This window comes from Primulina huaijiensis, chromosome 9 (assembly GCF_012295235.1).
Source record: "Primulina huaijiensis isolate GDHJ02 chromosome 9, ASM1229523v2, whole genome shotgun sequence".
Lineage (NCBI taxonomy): Eukaryota > Viridiplantae > Streptophyta > Magnoliopsida > Lamiales > Gesneriaceae > Primulina > Primulina huaijiensis.
In genome coordinates this window covers 2,252,972-2,272,059 of record NC_133314.1, presented here as the reverse complement: position 1 = coordinate 2,272,059, position 19,088 = coordinate 2,252,972, and the positions used below count along the sequence as shown (strand labels likewise).

Here is a 19,088-nt window from a genome sequence, read left to right as displayed (position 1 = left end):
TCACTATGCACTACGAAATGTTTTAATTGATCATTTGTGGGAGGAATATAGTTGTTCAGATGTTTGAATTTGGATTCATATTAAGTTCTAAAAATAAATTATCTGTATTAAAATTATGTCAATTTTAATAATGAAGCATTTGTATTAATTCGTATTATAAATATTAGAGTTAATATATATAAGAATCAAATAAATAAAATTAACTATTAATAAAAATAAAATTATAATTATAATACTAATATTAACATTAATTATAATTATATTGTTAAATTTATAAATAAATAGTAAACAAAAATAATATTCTAGGAATATACTTTTTAGTGTAAGATTTGAAGTAAATGAGTTGGAGATGAATGTTATATTTGGTGCAGAAACTGCACTATTTTGGTGTAGAAACTGCAACAAAATAGATTTATGGGTTGGAGATGGCCTTATTCGAGGTAGAAAAAACACACTGGCACTTTTATTTATATTTATTATTAATAATAATAATGAGTTATTCTTTATTTATTTAAAATTTTTTGAGCAACTTTGCTGCAGTAAAAGCCCACAAGGCCCAATTGTTCGAAAAGGGTTAAGTGGTTACAAGAAGCTACGCTCGCTAGTTCATCTTCAACAACGGGAGCGTGATCTGGCGGCAGCGGCAGCAGCAGCAGCAGCAGCACGGCGGCGGTTGGTTAGTGCACAATTTTTTCTTAATTCTTATTTTTTAGCTGAAATATCTATTCATTGTATACTCTACGAACAAAGAATGCGCTAATCGAATAACATAATTTCGCTGTATGATATCCCTAAATTCGAGATTTTTTTGGAAAGTTGACGGGTTTAAAAAAAAAAAAGAATAAGTAATTTTATAGTTCTTTCCTCAAATTAATTGATAGGATGTGAATTAATGTTTTTAACTGATGAAATAATGATTTATGTATTGGCAGCATTATTTTCAAGGAAGTCATTCATCTTAATCAGTATGCAACAAGTATAGAAAATAAACATAAAGTCCTATTGTAATGTTAATGTATATATTTATTATAACATTAGAAGCTTATTTAAAGGCTATGGAAAATTTATACCAAGCGAGATAGCATTATAGTTTCAACAAAATGATGCTTTATAAAATTCTTCATGAAGAGTAAAGAGCTTGAAGGGTAAAGTTAAACTAAAATTTAATTAGATTTCATTTATTTGTCTTAAAATCCCACAAAATCCTTTATAACCATCTTTCTTATTCAAAATATCCTAAAATCTTAGGAAATCTCATCTTAGCAAACAGAGGGCTTGTCAATCTGTCCTATCATCGTACGAGCTGCCGCAGCACAAGTGATAATCATTCTTCTGCCGTTGTGGGCCATTACGTGAGAAGCGATGGCAGAAGAAGCTGTGTTAGGATACCTGGAAAAGAATGAGGAAATTTTAGATTCTGGGAAATTTGCAGAGGAAAAAGGAATCAGTCATGATGAGATTGTTAATGTTATCAAAAGTCTGAACGGTTTCCGTCTCCTTGATGCTCAGGTCAGACTTTTTAACCTCATCTTCCATTGTTTTCTGTGACAATTTATTCAGTTTTAGAACAGCACACAATTGGCTTGAATTATCGAGAGCTCGATGCCTAGTCGTTATATTAGCTGTAGTCAATGTTAAGGCTATAGTTCTTCGTATATGTGAATGCCTGTGAAATCAAAGGAAAGGAGGAGGTCTATGTCTGATATCTTGTAAGATTTAGTCAAATCTAGATTAAGGGATTCTGTTCAACAACCTATTTTCCTTAGTGGGAATTTTCAAGGACTGCACGATGCTCGGTCCTTCAATTTATGTATTGCATTTCTTGTTTATGATGTTGGAACTGTTTGGATTATGTACAGGTTGTTATGTATGCTGTCTGTCTCGTGAAATGTAGCTGATTTCTTGGAAGCAACATTTTCTAACATCTTTTTAATAACATGAAGTTGAATTCAAGTTAGGGATGTGTATGTTATGTCAATTGCAGTGTGGGTCTTGGGACTGGTGGATTTGTTGGAAATCATTGGAATTTTCTGACGATGTTCGCTTTTGAAAAATTATACAGGATATCAAGAAGGAAAGATGGGTTCTCACCCAAGAGGGGGAATCATATGCCAAAGACGGGTCTCCAGAAGTACAACTCTTTTTAGCAGTGCCACCTGAGGGCATTACTCGGGAAGATTTACAGGTAATGGAAATATGGAACAATCAATTATCTGCCACACTGGCTGACTGGCATTCAATAACTAACTTGTCAATGAACAAAAAACCTTTACACTATCAAAAGTACTCATGCAATTTATTTGTTTCTTTCAATGTAGTACTTGTTTAGTAGATTACTTCCAAATTTCAATTTTTTTTAAATGAGTTGAAGTTCTGATCACATGTAGTAATAAATTTTACTGGTTCTTGGAAGTATTTTATGGCTTCAGTTGCGTAATTACTTCAATCATTTCTCCCTTTCCTGTTGGCCGTGGATGTGTTTCACTAGTCGCTACCATCAACTTAATTTTCACACTTGGAAGCAATTCTGGTGATTTTGAATATTTTTTATTTCCCAAATGCAGAAATTGAAGCCCTCAATTTACAAAATAGGCACCCAACAGGCCATAAAAAACAAATGGATAGAGATGGGAAAGTTGCAGGTGTCACGAAAGGTAATACTCCACCAAAACTGAGCTTTTAGAATTATTTTAGACAAATAGATGTGACTTTGTGCACGTGAGACCTTATTTATTTCTGAAAACAAATGATAGTTCTTGTCATGCTGAACTATTGTTGCTTCGGCGATTTGTTTTAGGTCGACCATGTTGATGACAAAGTGAGGGATTTTCTTATACAAATTCAAAATGGTGAGGTGAGTTAACAATTTTTAAGTGTTCAGATCTTTTTCGTCCCTTTTACTCCTGTATATTAACATCTGGCATGCATATATTACTGCATGTGTTTTTTAATGTATTCCCGAACTTGTGGATTCCAAGCCGTTGATTAAATTTCACAAGTTTGTGGACATAAACAAATCATGTATGATTATGTGTATCTGTGGATGTATGACTGTGCAATTGTATTTCCTCTTGCATCCTATCATTAAAGTTTTGTGAGGTTGCTTATCAGTATTCAGAATTAGTTGCATCTTACGCTAACCATATGGAATGCAATGGATTAAAATGCTTCGAGCTATGTTATCTAAATATGCGATCGGCAGCCTCAAGCTTTGAATGTACGTAATTGAAATTGATATGTGTTTGGTTGGCCACAGGTTCTTATTTCTAGTGTTTGAATAGATATTTCCCCCTGATGTTGAGCTTTAAATATATAAGCATTCTCGCATTTTGCTAGAGTGTCTTAGCTTAGAACTGGATACGATTTTGTTCCACCTTTTGAAACAAGTTAGCGGACTACTGATGAGACAATTTTGGAATCTATTTCTTCCTCTGCTTCACTTATTAGGCCCTAAAAATGTATTAGTGTAGCTTTGTCATCCATTAAATGCATAAAACTGAAACAAAATTCAGTTTCCTTACTCATTAAGGTCTAATTTTATAATCCATTAATTAAATTGCAGGCAATCGGCTCTGACGATATTGATGCTCTCAAACGGAGAAAGCTCATTAGTTCTCAGTAAATATGTTTGTTTTGTATTTCTCGTTCACTTTTGGTATTACCATTTTTAGTGTAAATATGTGACTCATGTTATTTGGGCTACAGACTTTCCAAATATGGAAGATTTTTTTTTGTTATCATTGATATACAACTATTTTCCCTGATACAAGAATGTGGAAAGGCTATTCTGTAAAGAAAGGTCCCAAGTACACTCCAAAAAGGAAAAAGGTGGCCACTGACTTAACTCGTGAGAATCTACTGAGGTAATTAATCTACTTCGTGCTTTTCCAGGCTGTTGTTATGTACAGGACTACTTTTTTATGGTTTCCTGCATGTTTATGCTATCATGATATCGAGACAGTTTCTTATTGAAAAATGATTATGGATGCTTCTTATCCTAGAAAAATTGAAAATGTAATGCAAAAAAAATATTGTGGTCCTTTTTCTTACTATTGCATTATTTTAAACTGACTACATTTCACTCTTAATTTTATTATCTGATATGTATTTGTTCTCTTTGAAGGGGCGACTGGAAAGAGATTGAGTTTAAAGAATATAACTTCCTTGCAAAGGGTCAGCCAACTGAAGGTGGCTGTCTCCATCCGTTACTTAAGGCATGGTTACAGTACCTTTTGTTTTATGTCTTTTCTTTCGCACTCATTTTAGCGACCTGCTAATTTATAGGCTGCATAATAAGTAAAAGTGTCAATAAGTTAATTCATTTCTGCTAGTTTACATGCATTTTGATTCAGTAAAGGCTAGTGTTCGCTGTTTACTTTTATTTGAGTCATGTTTTTCTCGTTTACTTTTTTTACACGGAGACTGGTGTTAAACTCGTGCAACTGATGAAGCCAATTGTGAGCTTTGTTTTCAATTTTCGTTGGCCTTGTCTTCCTTTTGATGGCACTTGAATGGAAGAAGTTGGAATTATATATAAGTTTATACATATTTTGAAATAGATTTTTATCATTAATAATGTTTTGGAAATGGTGTAATTATCTGCTGCGTACGTGATTTCGCCATTTGTGATGATGAGTTTATCTGACGATGTTTCATGAATCTAGTATTTCGCTGATATGTCATTACTTTATTGATTGCTATTTAATTTCATTTTCTTGAAGGTACGGCGTTAAAGCTGATATGTCATTACTTTATTGATTGCTATTTAATTTCATTTTCTTGAAGGTACGGCGTCAAATTCAGATGATATTTCTTCAAATGGGGTAAGTTGGTGATACTTTTTGATGAATTAGTTTGATGCAAAATCCTCTAATTTGGCGACTGTTGCTGATATGGCATTCTTGGCTTGCAGGTTTGAAGAGATGCCGACAAACAATTTTGTAGAGAGCAGGTGCAAGGCCTCAATCTTCTGATTCTATTGCAGGCTCCTAGCGAAGCTCAATTTTATATCTATATCTGTGCTACTGTTTTCTAGGACGCTTCATCAGTTTTCATTCAGACGAGGTTGCGATAGTAGGTGCTGCGACATGGCAGCGGTTCTACTTCATCTTCCAAAGCTTAAACTGAACCAAATCTTTGGGATTGTTGAATTTTAAAAAAACAATCCGTGTAAAAATAGAAAACAACGAAGCCATCACGCTATTTTTGTTCCATCCCTTTCCGCTTGACATTTGATATTATAAATGCTGGTTTCCCCCTTGGAAAAATCAATTTAGATTGTTGTAGATTGTATATTGTTGCCATCATCACTGTTTGAGAAAATTGAAAAAATTGGATGGCAATTTGCTTTTGCACTTCCATTTTTTTGGTGTAAATAGATACAGACTTTAATTGCATCATCTATCAGAAAGATGGAGCTGTTTCTGCTCGCATTAATTCTCTTAATTCATGTGCAGTGACATTCGATAAGTACTTGCTTGAGGTTGCTGTTTCTTCTTGCATTATTTCTCTTAATTCACGTTCAGTAACATTTGATAAGTACTTGCTTGAGCTTGCAGCTTCTGGAACTTTGATGCTCTTTTCCAACCACAACAACATCCTGCGCGTGATTCACACGATACATTCTTTTTGAAAGGTTTGCTCAGAATTTCATCTTTATATTTAGCAGCCATCCATTTAAGTTTTCTGACAGTAGTTGGTGTTTTACAGAGCCCTCAACCACTAGAACACTACCTGAAGATTATGTTGAGCGGGTTAAACAAGTTCATGAATCTGGTGGTTATGGATCCAGGGGGTAGGTTATGCATATCATTAACCTTTTCTGGTTCCATCTTTTAATGTGAGTAACAAATGTAACTGTTGTCACTAGGTATGGCTACGAGTGGAAAAGAGAAGAAGCTAATAAGAATCTTCTTCGAACTCATACTACTGCTGTTTCCTCCCGGATGCTTTATGCACTTGCGCAGGTTAACGTTCTTTTACCTGGCATGGCATTCTAAAGTTTCACCTATGCTGGATGATTCTATTTCGTTCCTTTTTACTTGTGTATACTGCAAGACTATGCCTCAATATATTTGTTTTTTTTCTGAGCCTTCATGAACCCTTGGGTATAATTTGATGATTGTTCTAAAAAATAAGAAAAAAATTATCCATATGTTACTGGCTAGTTTCTGAGCACCGGTTTTTATTTTTTGGTGAAGTGCTTTGTTCTTATTTCATAGGACTGCCTTAATGAGTTATTACTTGAGATGTTGGGGAAATTTTTTTGGTACATGTTATTTAGATACCGACTTATTTATGTTTCCGTCAAAGTTTTATTTTCCCTTTCCTTTCGTCGCATCAGTGGTATCTCTTTTCTGTAGATTGGTCTGTCCATACACGTTATTCTCTTAGCTGCTACATGTTTCCGTTTCTTGATTGATCATTTTTTTTGCAGGGAACATTTGCTCCGAAAAGTTACTATTCAATAGATCGGGTCTTCAGAAATGAAGCTGTAGATCGAACTCACCTTGCTGAATTCCACCAGATAGAAGGTATCCCACTTTCTATAAATAAGCCACACCTTGTTAATGATGTTATTCATTTGCTAGCTGCAGAGGAAACATAAAGGTGATCTGGTTGCAGTAGTGTGTGACCTTTTAAAGATGATAGGTTTGTTATTGCCAACACACACACACACACACACAAAATTTTTCTTTGAAACTGGTAGCTTTGCTATCCAGTTAGATTGTATTTTCTTTGAAACTGATAGCTTTGCTATCCGGTTAGATTGTATTTTCTTTGACTTGCAATGGGAATTGTGACCAATTATGTTTGCCGTCCGGAGTTTATAGCTAATGTTTGTTTCTTTTGGCTGAATGGTAGTTTTCACTTCTTCTATGCTTACACGGAACTGTTTTACGGTTGGCAGGCTTAATATGTGATCGTGGACTTACTCTTGGGCATTTGATAGGAGTTCTCCACGACTTCTTTTCTCGTCTTGGTAAATACCTAGTGTTCATCGGACTTGAGCTTAATAGGATCTTGTATCAACACTGAAGTAAAGATTTGACTCAGATAAGGTTGCTTAACGTTTAGTGTACATAATAAGAGCGAGTTTGTATACAGAAGTACTTGGCTTTAAAAACAATCATGAAGCAGAACATTTTAAATGCGTTCCTTTTAAAAATCAATAGTCGTTTTTATGCTTTGTATGTGATAACCATTTTTTAAATTATTTAAAGAGGAGCAAATGCCACTTATTTTGGCTTCTTGACTTTGGCTTTTTTACATGTTTTTTATAAGGAACAATACAACCACACATCAGTTATTATAAACAAGCTTTATATATGAAAAATGTGTTGTTTTGTTAACAGCTTCTCCATTCAAGATTGCTGACTATGATTCTTCCATCTCTTCATTTCAGGAATGTCCAAGCTTAAATTCAAACCTGCATATAATCCATATACCGAACCCAGCATGGAAATCTTCAGGTCAGAAACAAAGCATCAGCAAATGGCTAAATCTCTGCCTTGTAACATACTCTAACTAAAATTGTTTCTCAGTTATCATGAAGGGTTACAGAAATGGGTCGAAATTGGAAACTCGGGCATGTTTAGACCGGAGATGCTTCTTCCTATGGGGCTTCCAGAAGATGTCCAGGTCATCGCATGGGGTCTTTCCCTTGAAAGGTAGGTCATCATTTTCTTATTATTCGTCGTGTTTTGTTTTCTAATTTAGTTGCAGTTTTTGAGTAGTCAATTCTTATCATGTAAGTTTTGATCTGTCTTAATACTTTCGGATAATTTTTTTAAACAGACCCACAATGATTCTGTATGGAATTGATAACATCAGAGATCTCTTCGGCCACAAGGTGCGTAAAACTGTCTTTTGCTCTGTGGTGGAGCCATAAATTTACCGTGGGGTGAATCTAAAATTCGAAGGGTGAAACTTCGTATATATATGTGTGTGGTGTGTCACACAGATATATATATATATATATCTGTGTGTGTGTATCTAAAGAATGATTTAAGAGGGAAAGAGATCAGCGCTTCCGGAAGTCTCATTTGACTCCACAACTATTATTGCTAGAAAAATTCTCACCAAATTAAACCCGTAGATTATTTGCCAAATCATGCGTAATTATCTTGCTATAGTGCCATTTATTAGAACAATACTGCTGATGTTTGACAAATGTATGTTATGTTGCAAGATAAAGATCACATTGTCTGTCAAATTATACCACATCCGACACAATGATATTTGGGGTGATTTTGCAGTTTCTTGATAATACGAATATATATTTGATTTTGCAGGTGGATCTTAGTCTGATCAAGAGAAATCCATTGTGTCGCCTTGGTATTTAAGACGCTCACTCCTCCTTTGTTTACCCATTGAGTTCATGTCAGTTTCTATCTAATGCTATTGCTGCTTAGATTCTTATTTGCCAGATTAAAATGGATCCATACATTAAAGAAATATTGTTTCATTGTTCTTGAGAAACACATACTTCGTTAAAATTTCGAGGAGTTGCACTTCTTGTTCTTTCATCTTCCCATAGATTTTTAACGATTAAAAACAAAATCTTCCTAAAGATTAAAGAGAATCCTTGTTTGTTTTCTTGTAATACTATAAATTCTGATCTCTCAAATGATCAGTATTTCCCATATATTATGGATATTTATATTCGAGCTTCTTTGATGTTCGACATGATAGTGGAGAGATTTATGAAATTTTCCCTGTAATTGGTCTCAACTTATGGGTTTTTTCCCGTTTGATCATCACTTATTCGATCAAGCGTGGTTGAAGATTTGAGTAGATTAAAGTTTTGATATGTGAATAAAAAGATTGCTTAAAATTTGATGATTCAATATATATACTTGGCATTTAATTACACAAGTTCTGTGTGATAAGAAAAAAGGATCATTTTTATATATAGAAAGAAGTTAAAATAAATTTAAAATATTATGATTTATTTAGAATATAATTTTATAAATAATTATATATACATATTTTCTCTTTAAAAATATGAGTGATATGTTTTTAGAAATTATTATTTTAGGAAATCAAAAAAGATTTTGCAAATAACACACACACACATATATATACTGTCCTTGGCACGTGACACATTAATGTATATTAATATTTTTTATGTTAAATAAATTTTTTTTAATAAAAATCAAAGATGATAATAATTAATTTTTTTAAAAAAAATGATTTGTAATGTTTTTTATAAGTTGATTAGATAATTGTTTTTGGTTTATTAAAAAACAAATCAGACATTAAAATTGGTTATTCTAAGCTTCTTAACTTGAATAATATAAGTAGTTACGAATGCATACGATTTTTGTGTAGCTTAATTATATGAATTTTATAGCTTATGTATATTTTGTTCTTAAAGTTCTTGATTTAATTATAATATTCTATAAACTAAATCAAAATATAAAATGAACTTTATGAAAATTATTTTTATAATTATAAAATATGAAAAATTCAATCACACTCTTATAGATAGCGTGAAGTGTTAACATATTTTGAAGTGTAAATAACACTCCTATCATACAAATTATAAGATCTTATGAAATTTTTTTTTGCCATTTTTAATAAGATCAAGTTTAAGAACAAATTGTATGTATTATTATTTTATTTATTTTATTAACTAAAATGTGTGAATAACAATTTTGNGTCAGCCAAATATTCCTTCCACAACTATTGATTCCTTTCTATTTTTAACCGTTCAATTATTGAGTAGTTCTTTTGTGCGACGATCTCACGAATCTTTATATGTGACACGAGTCAACTATATCGATATTCACAATAAAAAGTAATACTCTTAGTATAAAAAATAATACTTTTTCATAGATGACCCAAATAGGATATCAGTCTCACAAAATACGATCTGTGAGACCGTCTTATACAAGTTTTTGACTAAATTATTTTAGTGTATTTCCTCAAAATTTTATTAAAATAAAATAAAATTCCAATTTTTTAGAATTTTAAATTGAAATTACATATAATTCATTCATCCTTCCTAACCCACGCGCCCCGCGAAACCTGGCAAGCTTGAGCAGTATAAATACCCTTTTCCGCCTGCTCTCTATCATAATCTTCGTTCTACAAAATCAATGGCAGATTCAGAATTCAGATGCTTCGTCGGTGGTTTAGCTTGGGCCACCACCGATCAAAGCCTAGAGCATGCCTTCGGTCAATTCGGAGATGTAATCGATTCGAAGGTCCGTTTGCAACAGAGATCGGGATTCAACCGATTCATTCTAAAATCTCGTTACTGTTACTGTTACTGTTACTACTGAATTTCTCATGTGTTACTGTTTCTGTTACTTTTTTGCCCTGAAACGGTACGTTCTGTCTACCTCTTTTTAGCGGAGGCGAAGATCGAATAATCGCTTTTCAGTTTTTTTGTTTTGTTTTGTTTTGTTTGGATCTGATGGTTTTGGTATGTGATTTGTGTATGCAGATCATCAACGATCGAGAGACTGGAAGATCCAGGGGTTTTGGATTCGTGACGTTTAAGGACGAGCAGTCAATGAGAGACGCCATCGAGGGTATGAACGGTCAGGACCTTGACGGCCGCAACATCACGGTTAACGAAGCTCAGTCCAGAGGCGGAGGTGGAGGCGGTTTCCGTGGACCTCGCCGTGATGGAGGTGGTGGGGGTGGATATGGCCGTCGCGAGGGTGGTTATGGTGGAGGTGGAGGTGGCTATGCCCGTCGCGAGGGTGGTTATGGTGGTGGCCGCGGTGGTGGTGGCCGTGGGTACTCGAGGAACGTCGGCGCTTCTGATGGAAGCTGGAGGAATTAGTATCCGACATTTGGCAAAGTGCGTTTGAATTATTGTGTTTTGACCGTCGATGTAAGTTACTGCTTTTCTACCGTTGGATTGGATGGAGAAACTAATGTGATTGATTATAAAAGATATTTCATATTGTATTGGACCCTATTATGTACTAGCATTTTAGTCCTTGATTTGATAACCATTATTGACCCATCCCAGTTTTTGAATGATTTGGCACTGAATATATTTTGAACATGAGTAGTTGTGTTGTGAGACGGTCTCAAGAATCTTTATTTGTGAGACGGATTGGATCGAAATAGGTGACAAGTATTGTGTGTGAAATTGGAACAGTTTGGATCAAAGAACATGTTGATCAGATCCAAGTATGCGTGAGAAGTGCATGAATAGATACAGTGAAGAGTATTTGATTTAAACAGTATTTACAAATGGTTTAAAAGAAGATAGTTGATTTTGTCTTTACAAATTTGTAAGATTTTGTAACAGAAAAGTTCGTAATCAAATTTTTTTTTTAAGTTTTTGTAAAACGCTACTTAAAATGAATGAACGTTGTGGACCTTCGTCGAAGAATATTCCGGACTAGTTGATAGAAGCATCACACCATAACATTTGGATCACCAAATGAAGACAGAATGAATCGAATTTGATTAGGCGAAAGAGTCGCATATATTCATGAAATGATGACATTACAACTGCAAAAATTTGTGTGAGATGGTCTCACCGGTCGTATTTTGTGAGACGGAGCTCTTATTTGTGTTATCCATGAAAAAATATTACTTTTTATTATGAATTTCGTAGGATTGACCCGTCTCACAAATAAAAATTTGTGAGACCGTCTCACAAGAGACATACTACTTTTAGAAATATAGAGAAAGACTTCCAATTTCTCCCATATTCATTGTATCGCATTTCACTGCAATTTTACAAATAATTTTCTCGCGTTTCCTTCTTATTATGTCTACAAAGACTTCACACACACTTAAAATTTGAATTTCTCGCATCCTGAGAAGGACCATGTTCTCCGAGAGAAAGAGTTCAACTTTTACCGCAAATCTAAAGGATTATTCATTTAATAAATAAATCAATTTGGGATCAGCTGATTTTTTTAAAATACTGGTGCTTTGTAATTTTTTTTAATTCAATTTGAATTAGTAAAATAAAGATTTGGTTGATTACATCCTAAACTGATTTAATAACTTTTAAAATTAAAATTTTGATCCCGGCAATTAGGTTTTTTCCACCATATCCATTTGACTGATTTGAGGTATATTCTAACACATAGATCGTGCATATTTATGTAATGTTTTTAAAAAGTTGATTATGGACGTTTCTTTTACAAATTTACAGAACTTCGTGAAAGAAAATTTCAAAATCATTTTTTTAGGCATTTACAAACACTATCTGAATAGTTTTAACTTTTGAGTAATCTTCAAGTTGATCCAAAAATATAATGAAATTCGTTACAAACTGTGCTGATCATGCATTTGGTGTTATATGTAATAACGGAGTTAGCATTTTTTTATATGATTCAAGATAATTATATGGTGATAAAAATAACTGGAGTTGACGAATTAATTCGGAAAGTTAGATTTCGTGGTGCAAATATAAACCCATAATCGAAAAATGAAAGAAAAGGAGAAAATCCCTTTAACAGATGGATGAAAACAAGTCATTTGCAAAAATATATAAAAGAAGTTTATTACAAAAAATGGAGATATAAGCTTATATATATACCTAGGTTACAAAGCAACAGGAAGCCACCAAACTATCCTTACAAGATAAAATAATCTTTTTTCTTTATTTACACAAAACGAACATAGTTGAAATTCTCTCCTCATTCTGTTAATCTATTCTATTTTATTAAAGTTGAGGACATCATAGTAATCACTTAGGAAGGACACCAAATTTTTCTTCTAACTTTATCCTTATAATAATAATATTATACTTTTATTTTTTGTTTTTCTTTTTTTAAATTTCAACACCACTTTTTTTTTTATTTTTTTTATTTCAACAATTCAAATATCAATTTAGTCCCTCCATAATTTGTCAAATTTCACTTTAGTCCATCGATAATGATGAAAAAGACTGTATACACGCATCGCGTGTGCAGAATTACTAGTTCAAAGAATCACCTCATCGACTGTGAAAGCCAATCTCGAACAATTTTTGTATTTTGATCAAGAAACTCATGGAAACCCTAAAAAAGCGTGCGTACACACTAAATCATTCGACATGATGAGATAAATCATGGTGAGCCATCAGTCGAATTGAATTGTCGTTAGGAATGTTATTGTAATAGATTCTTAATCGGAAACTACTGTCCCGGTTTAGTCCTAATGTATCTCGTGTGCCAAAACCTATATTTTTCAATAAAATCCCAATTTGGTCCCTACAGGTAGTCACATGGAGGGTAATAATAATTGACATGACTCAAACCCAAAAACTAAATCAAGAGGGGAGGATTATCCAAGATTATATATACAACTCTCAAGAATTTTATATAACTGATTTGAGACAACTAACACACTCCCTCACGTCCAGGAATGAACATCTGGAGCATGGAAATTACAAATGACCCAATAATGGACAGAACGGGTGGTCAACTATAAACAGTCCAACACATAACGGTGGAACCCGAGCTCTGATACCATGTTAAAATTGGAATTTGGACCTAACTCAACCACAAAATTTAGCTAAACATGAGAAGATTGTCCAAGACTATATATACAACTCTCAGAAATTTTATATATAATCGATGTGGAACAACTAACACCCTCCATTTCTAGATGAATTCTCCTTTCTTGTCACCAACTAACTTGTAACTACATTCTCTTCCTCTTGAAAATCAAGGTTTAGGGGCTCCAAAATTATTATTGCACACTGCAGCATGCGTTCTTTCCCCTTCTCTCCATATTTTCGAAGAATTGCTGGGCATTTGTAGAGCTTGTGTTAGTACTTGATTTCCAATTAATCGTGTATGGGCATGTCTTCTGCTCTTACGCTCGTGTTTTTATTTTTATTTTTGGTTTGTTTCTTATGTGATCTGATGCTTTTACTGCTGATCCTTCAATTCATTCTTTTAGCAGCGGGCTCTTAATTCTTGCATACACTTAGAATATTTGTTGGATATCCAAAAATTTCAATTGGATATTATTTTTATGGTACAAATGAAACAAAAGTGTTTGTTCTAAGAAATGTCATCTTCTTGTAGAAGAAGTTTCTAATAGATAAAAAAAAGTGAGATGATAGATCTTCAGAAGATACGAGAAATACTTATTTCTAAAGTAATAGAATCCACACCCCAACAACAAGTTGAAAAGATACAAGCTCCTAGGAGATCCGCGACTCCACGACATGACCATGTGCCACAGCCGGTTTCTGAAAATTCCGACGATCATCTCTAAGCAAATTTCTCTTAATTTTCTAGTGCAATTTAAGAGATGAACATAGTTTCTAATTGTGAATTTGATTAGAAAATTGAAGAAAGTTTGTAGGTATTTACAAGAAGATCTATTACCACCTAAACATTGGCGTAGTTGGAGTCAGCGTTAAATACACAAAGGTTAATCAAATCTAAATATCTTATGAATGATTTTAAATCATACGAAACTCTTATCGTCGTGGAGGAAAATTTTGATTGTTATTTTGAACGTCAAAACAAAAATTTTATATCCAAGTGACAATACAAGATGGCAAACGATGTCTAACGGGGTATTGTTGCACAAGATCAATTATTGCCTGATGATAACTCTTTCCGGGGAAAAAAATTTTGACTATGTCATAATATTCTATATAAAACACGTCCCATTATTAGATATTTGTTTTTCATCAATTTTAAATTGGACTCCAATGGTTGATCAAATACGATTAATTAACAATGGGATCACATATAGTTTATTATTAATTTTTTCCCCCTCGTCCCTTCTCTCGGGATCACACATAAATGAAACGAAAAGAAACATCCACGATACTATATATATTATCTTTTATTGCTAGATTTGAAGCAAAGTTTTATTTATTGTAATTTGTAAACCACAAAAGGGATAATTAATATATATAATTTTGTCAGTGGAATTAAATCAGATAAAAAATAATAGAATTTAAGGGTTTATCATTATCTGTTAGAACACAACATGTAATATTTTACTCGAATTCGACTATAACTAAATTTCACGAATGATTCGATAAATATTTGATTCTGATCTTAGGAATATATGGCAATTTGGGTAGCCTAGAATATTGATCCCTCCAATTTTTTTAGGCATAAAATGAAGGTCCCTCATCTACCCCAACTTGTGAGTAGCTAGACTGAGGGCCATTCTATAAATCGTGAGTGTGATATATATATATATATATATATATATATATGGAAGATATTTTTCATAAAGATGTAACTTTCAAATAATCATTTGCGAGAGCCTCTAATTAATCCACGATTTCCCAATTACGCTAGCACATTTATATATAGTAATTAATTTTTGGTGTAATGATCTGTTTTAATAATTATATATATTAATAAAGTGTTAAAACTTTAATGCAAGTAACATGTGTTTTAACGGATAAAATTTTTGTTTCCTAACTATCAAGTTGTAGGGTAATTTCTATTTGAGTTTTTTTTTTTTAATTCATATATCAAAATTGTAGTGAAGTCTCTCACTAATTCTTATAATTATCTTTTGTCCTCATTTAAATATAAACCAGATGAATTATAAAAAATATTATACAAAAACACAACGCGTACATCGATAGATTAATATGTAAAGCAAGATACTCATACTAACTATTTTGGTGTTTTGAAGTGAATCTTCTTTTCCATCCTTTTTAATTTTTAAACACAATGGCTATAAATGTAATCATGTTGATTTGAAGAGACCCCACGTTGACTTGAAGAAGTTGAATGTAAGAATATTCTCTTACTTACTTTCACATTTTCCATTTTTATATTGTTATCAATTTTAATTAATTAATTTGTTTTTTCTTCAATTTTAATCTTTTTTATCATAATATTGATATGACACATAAAAATGATTATACATGTGGCATCAAAACTACTGATATGGGATTCAGATAATGTTGATTGATGTGTACGATGTCAAGTTAGCACTATGATGAAAAACAAGTAAAAAATCGAAAAAAAATATAAATTATTGGACTACAATAAATTGACCGATAAAAAATGAAACATGTGTGTTTATATAACCAAAAATATAATTTTTCTTAAAAAAAATTAAATTAAGACTTACTATAAAAGTATCTCCGAAATTACTAAATATCATATGAGTTCAAGATTTTGAGCTGAGTTTAAGGACCATTGAGCCAACTTAGTAGCTATAATAAGTGATCGATCACACGCAAATTCTTTCAACTTTTGTTGCATACAAAAGGCTTCTTTTTATAGTAGATATTTTTTATATATATGATGGGCTCTTTCGGTTCTCCACATTTCAGAATATTAGGTTTGTGAAATTTAATAAAATAATAGAAAATTGAATATTCATTAATAATTACAACAGGAAGCAGCCCTCGTCGCAGAAAATACAAAGCCCATTATCTTTCAAGATTCCATACCAAAGAATCCCATGGAATGTTAAGGCCAAATTGACTCAAACTACACAAATGTAATCTTTTGTAATCCCAAAAGCATAAAATAAAGTTATGGCACACAATTGAGTTCAATTCTCCATTCTTTTTTCGATATCGTTTTGGTACGTCGCCGATAATACAATGATCTTCATCGGAGATCATTTGAGACGACCCCGATAGCTTAAACGAAGAAATCAACATTTTTTTTGTCTCTGGTGTGACAACTAGACGTAGAAAATCGAAAATGAAAGATTATAATTATATTGTAAAGTGTAATTTATTTGAAAACTCTTAAAAATTCTATGTTTTTGAAAAAAAAAAGTTTAAATTTTTTCTTAAAATTATAATAATAGAAAATTTCTTGATTTAAATTTTTATGGGCATGCTAACAAGAAATCTTTCCATTCAAGTACAATTGTACAAAGCGATTTTGTAATTCTCGTGAGAACTTTTGAATCATTGGTCATATATGTTTGTTGTTTTGTAATTTTGGTAATCTATATCATCTAATTTTTAGTTTTAATATTGTATTTTTCGATAATTTTAGTCAATTTTAACTGCTGATGCGACACTTATACAACATCGTCATGTTGGAGCCACGTAGGAGCTACATAAATCACATGTCGGGAAAAGAACTAAAATTACAAAAATAACAAATACAATGGACAAGACTAAAATTTAATAAAATAAATGGCTAAAATCGAATAAATACAAATATATAGAACTGATATTGCATTTTTTTCTAATGATAAAATACCATTATTTGGAATCAAAATAGAATTAGGCAAGTGCCATATATATTATACCAAACATGTGAACAATTATTGTAAAGATGAGTTTTTTATTTTTATTTTTTTTTTACATTATTGTACAATAAAGATGAGTTAATTAATATCCTTTAAAAGGAGTCTAAAAGAGAGAGAGTGCGATTCTTCACACACACACGCGGTCCACCTTCAAGTGTGGTTCTTAAGGAGACAAATCACTAAAAATTATAGAATATGTGGCAACTTCGCACACTAACTTGCAAAGTTAGACATCTCTGTGTGTGCGCGCGTACGTGNAGTGGCCCCAAGGATCTACGTCACCCCTGTAGACCTGAGCTTATAAAAGGAGTAGCAATTCCCATATCTTCTGCACAAATTTCTTGATCAGCCCTTCAATAGTCTCGACTTGTAGAGAGTTGAGGCCTCACTTCTTGCTTAATATCACCCTACGTACCTTTCTTGAATTCCCAATGGCGTCGACCTCGATGACTCGCTCCTGGACAGCCAAGGAAAACAAGGCCTTCGAGAAGGCATTGGCGGTGTTCGACAAGGACACATCGGACCGTTGGGACAATGTAGCGAAGAGCATCGGAGGTCGTACGCCGGAAGAAGTCAAGAGGCACTACGAAGTCCTTTTAGAGGATATCAACTACATTGAAAGTGGTAGAGTGCCATTCCCTAACTACAGGACCACTGGACCTGCTAACATGAGAGATCAGGAGCAAAGGTATAATATATATATATAATATATAAAATGAATTAAAATATATATACTGATGTTTTATGTTTCGATCTGATGTTTGCGACAATACTTTTCAATGTCACAATGTGCCGAAAACAAATCATATAGAAGCTTTTATCTCATTCGAGTCGGGACGACTCGCTGTCGTCGAATCTGCCTAAATTTTATTACCAGTCTTTTTTTTTTTTCCCTTACTATTGGTGTAGTTTTTATACTAGATGAATTTTCCAAGGTCTGTCTAAAAATTGAGTAAATTAAGATTCATTTTGCTAAAAGAATCATAAGTTAAATGAACAAGAGATGAATCATATTTCTTACATGTTGAAATTAGTTATGAAATATATATAGAAAAATCTACTAGGACGTAGAAAATCATATTATGAGCGATTTGGCAGTAACGATAAATCTTCATTTATCAAAATTTAATTAATGCATGTGTGTGTATGTGTGTATATATATATGTATGTATGTATGTATATGTACGATGTATCTTCATTTATAGCCACAAAAAGCCTTTATCCGCGGGTGGTTTTCTATGATTTTAAATCTCTTATTTGGAATTTTCTGCTGCTTCTATAGTTGATATAAATCATTCTTATACCCACTGTTACACTTGCACTTTTCACATGCAATTGTGCATTTTTTTTGGGTTGCATCAACATGTAGGAGCTTAAGGATTTTTGAATATATANATTCAACTATTAGATGTATAATTTAAATATTTTTCATCAAATCCAATAGTTGAATGATACTTCATGACTGATGAATGTATATATATATATATATATATATATATTATAAAATCCATGCATATTGTAATCCACTCATGATTATTTTTTTATTTAATGACCATATAGTCATATTGTTTAAATTCATTAATTATGGAATGTTATTACCATGCAGGATGAGGAGTCTGAATTTCCGGTGAACTGGCTCGGAAAAGATTCATCGTACTGCGTTGCCTAACTGAGATTAATATTTATATATTATTCAATAGTAATAACGAACAAGACAAATTGGATAATTTATCCAAGTAATTATTTAATTTGTCTGTCAATTTAGTTTGTTTCTATTATCGTCACTTATATATATGTGCTGGTAATTTGAGCTACGGAGGAAACATTCGAAACCCTCCCAAATTGTAATCCTCACTCATAAATAAAGCATCGTGAATTATCTATATTACATCTGTTTCAATTAACATTTT

General features: G+C 32.6%; 3 protein-coding genes across 4 annotated transcripts; all 3 read left to right on the top strand.

The window, feature by feature from the left end:
- Positions 1-547: 547 nt before the first annotated feature.
- LOC140984695 (phenylalanine--tRNA ligase alpha subunit, cytoplasmic) lies at positions 548-8,513 on the top strand. The gene is made up of 19 exons (XM_073452242.1): positions 548-676; positions 1,249-1,509; positions 2,063-2,185; positions 2,565-2,654; positions 2,798-2,854; positions 3,563-3,618; positions 3,771-3,863; positions 4,124-4,214; positions 4,786-4,823; positions 4,913-4,951; positions 5,559-5,635; positions 5,710-5,794; positions 5,870-5,966; positions 6,437-6,533; positions 6,911-6,982; positions 7,406-7,472; positions 7,545-7,670; positions 7,798-7,852; positions 8,295-8,513. Exons 2-19 carry the CDS (start codon positions 1,363-1,365, stop codon positions 8,343-8,345), a joined length of 1,461 nt encoding a protein of 486 aa, XP_073308343.1. The 5' UTR covers positions 548-676; positions 1,249-1,362; the 3' UTR covers positions 8,346-8,513.
- Positions 8,514-10,008: 1,495 nt separating this feature from the next.
- LOC140984127 (glycine-rich RNA-binding protein-like) lies at positions 10,009-10,982 on the top strand. Of its 2 annotated transcripts, XM_073451335.1 has the most exons (3): positions 10,009-10,211; positions 10,454-10,652; positions 10,695-10,982. In XM_073451335.1, the coding sequence occupies exons 1-3, from the start codon at positions 10,104-10,106 to the stop codon at positions 10,796-10,798; spliced, it is 411 nt and encodes a 136-aa protein (XP_073307436.1). In that variant the 5' UTR covers positions 10,009-10,103; the 3' UTR covers positions 10,799-10,982. The 2 variants fall into 2 exon arrangements, with proteins under 2 accessions (XP_073307436.1, XP_073307435.1); XM_073451334.1 differs by having other exon boundaries at positions 10,454-10,982.
- Positions 10,983-17,492: 6,510 nt separating this feature from the next.
- On the top strand, positions 17,493-19,057 carry LOC140985089 (transcription factor RADIALIS-like). The gene is made up of 2 exons (XM_073452845.1): positions 17,493-17,866; positions 18,785-19,057. The coding sequence occupies exons 1-2, from the start codon at positions 17,610-17,612 to the stop codon at positions 18,807-18,809; spliced, it is 282 nt and encodes a 93-aa protein (XP_073308946.1). The 5' UTR covers positions 17,493-17,609; the 3' UTR covers positions 18,810-19,057.
- The last annotated feature ends 31 nt before the right edge of the window (positions 19,058-19,088 follow it).

Excerpts from the sequence above, each read along its gene's own strand:
- LOC140984695 (XM_073452242.1), top strand. The coding sequence starts at position 1,363 with ATGGCAGAAGAAGCTGTGTTAGGATACCTGGAAAAGAATGAGGAAATT. Across the intron at positions 1,510-2,062 it reads TCCGTCTCCTTGATGCTCAG|GATATCAAGAAGGAAAGATG; the intron begins GTCAGACTTTTT and ends AAAATTATACAG. Across the intron at positions 5,636-5,709 it reads CGATACATTCTTTTTGAAAG|AGCCCTCAACCACTAGAACA; the intron begins GTTTGCTCAGAA and ends GGTGTTTTACAG.
- LOC140984127 (XM_073451334.1), top strand. The coding sequence starts at position 10,104 with ATGGCAGATTCAGAATTCAGATGCTTCGTCGGTGGTTTAGCTTGGGCC. Across the intron at positions 10,212-10,453 it reads GAGATGTAATCGATTCGAAG|ATCATCAACGATCGAGAGAC; the intron begins GTCCGTTTGCAA and ends TTGTGTATGCAG.
- LOC140985089 (XM_073452845.1), top strand. The coding sequence starts at position 17,610 with ATGGCGTCGACCTCGATGACTCGCTCCTGGACAGCCAAGGAAAACAAG. Across the intron at positions 17,867-18,784 it reads ATGAGAGATCAGGAGCAAAG|GATGAGGAGTCTGAATTTCC; the intron begins GTATAATATATA and ends ATTACCATGCAG.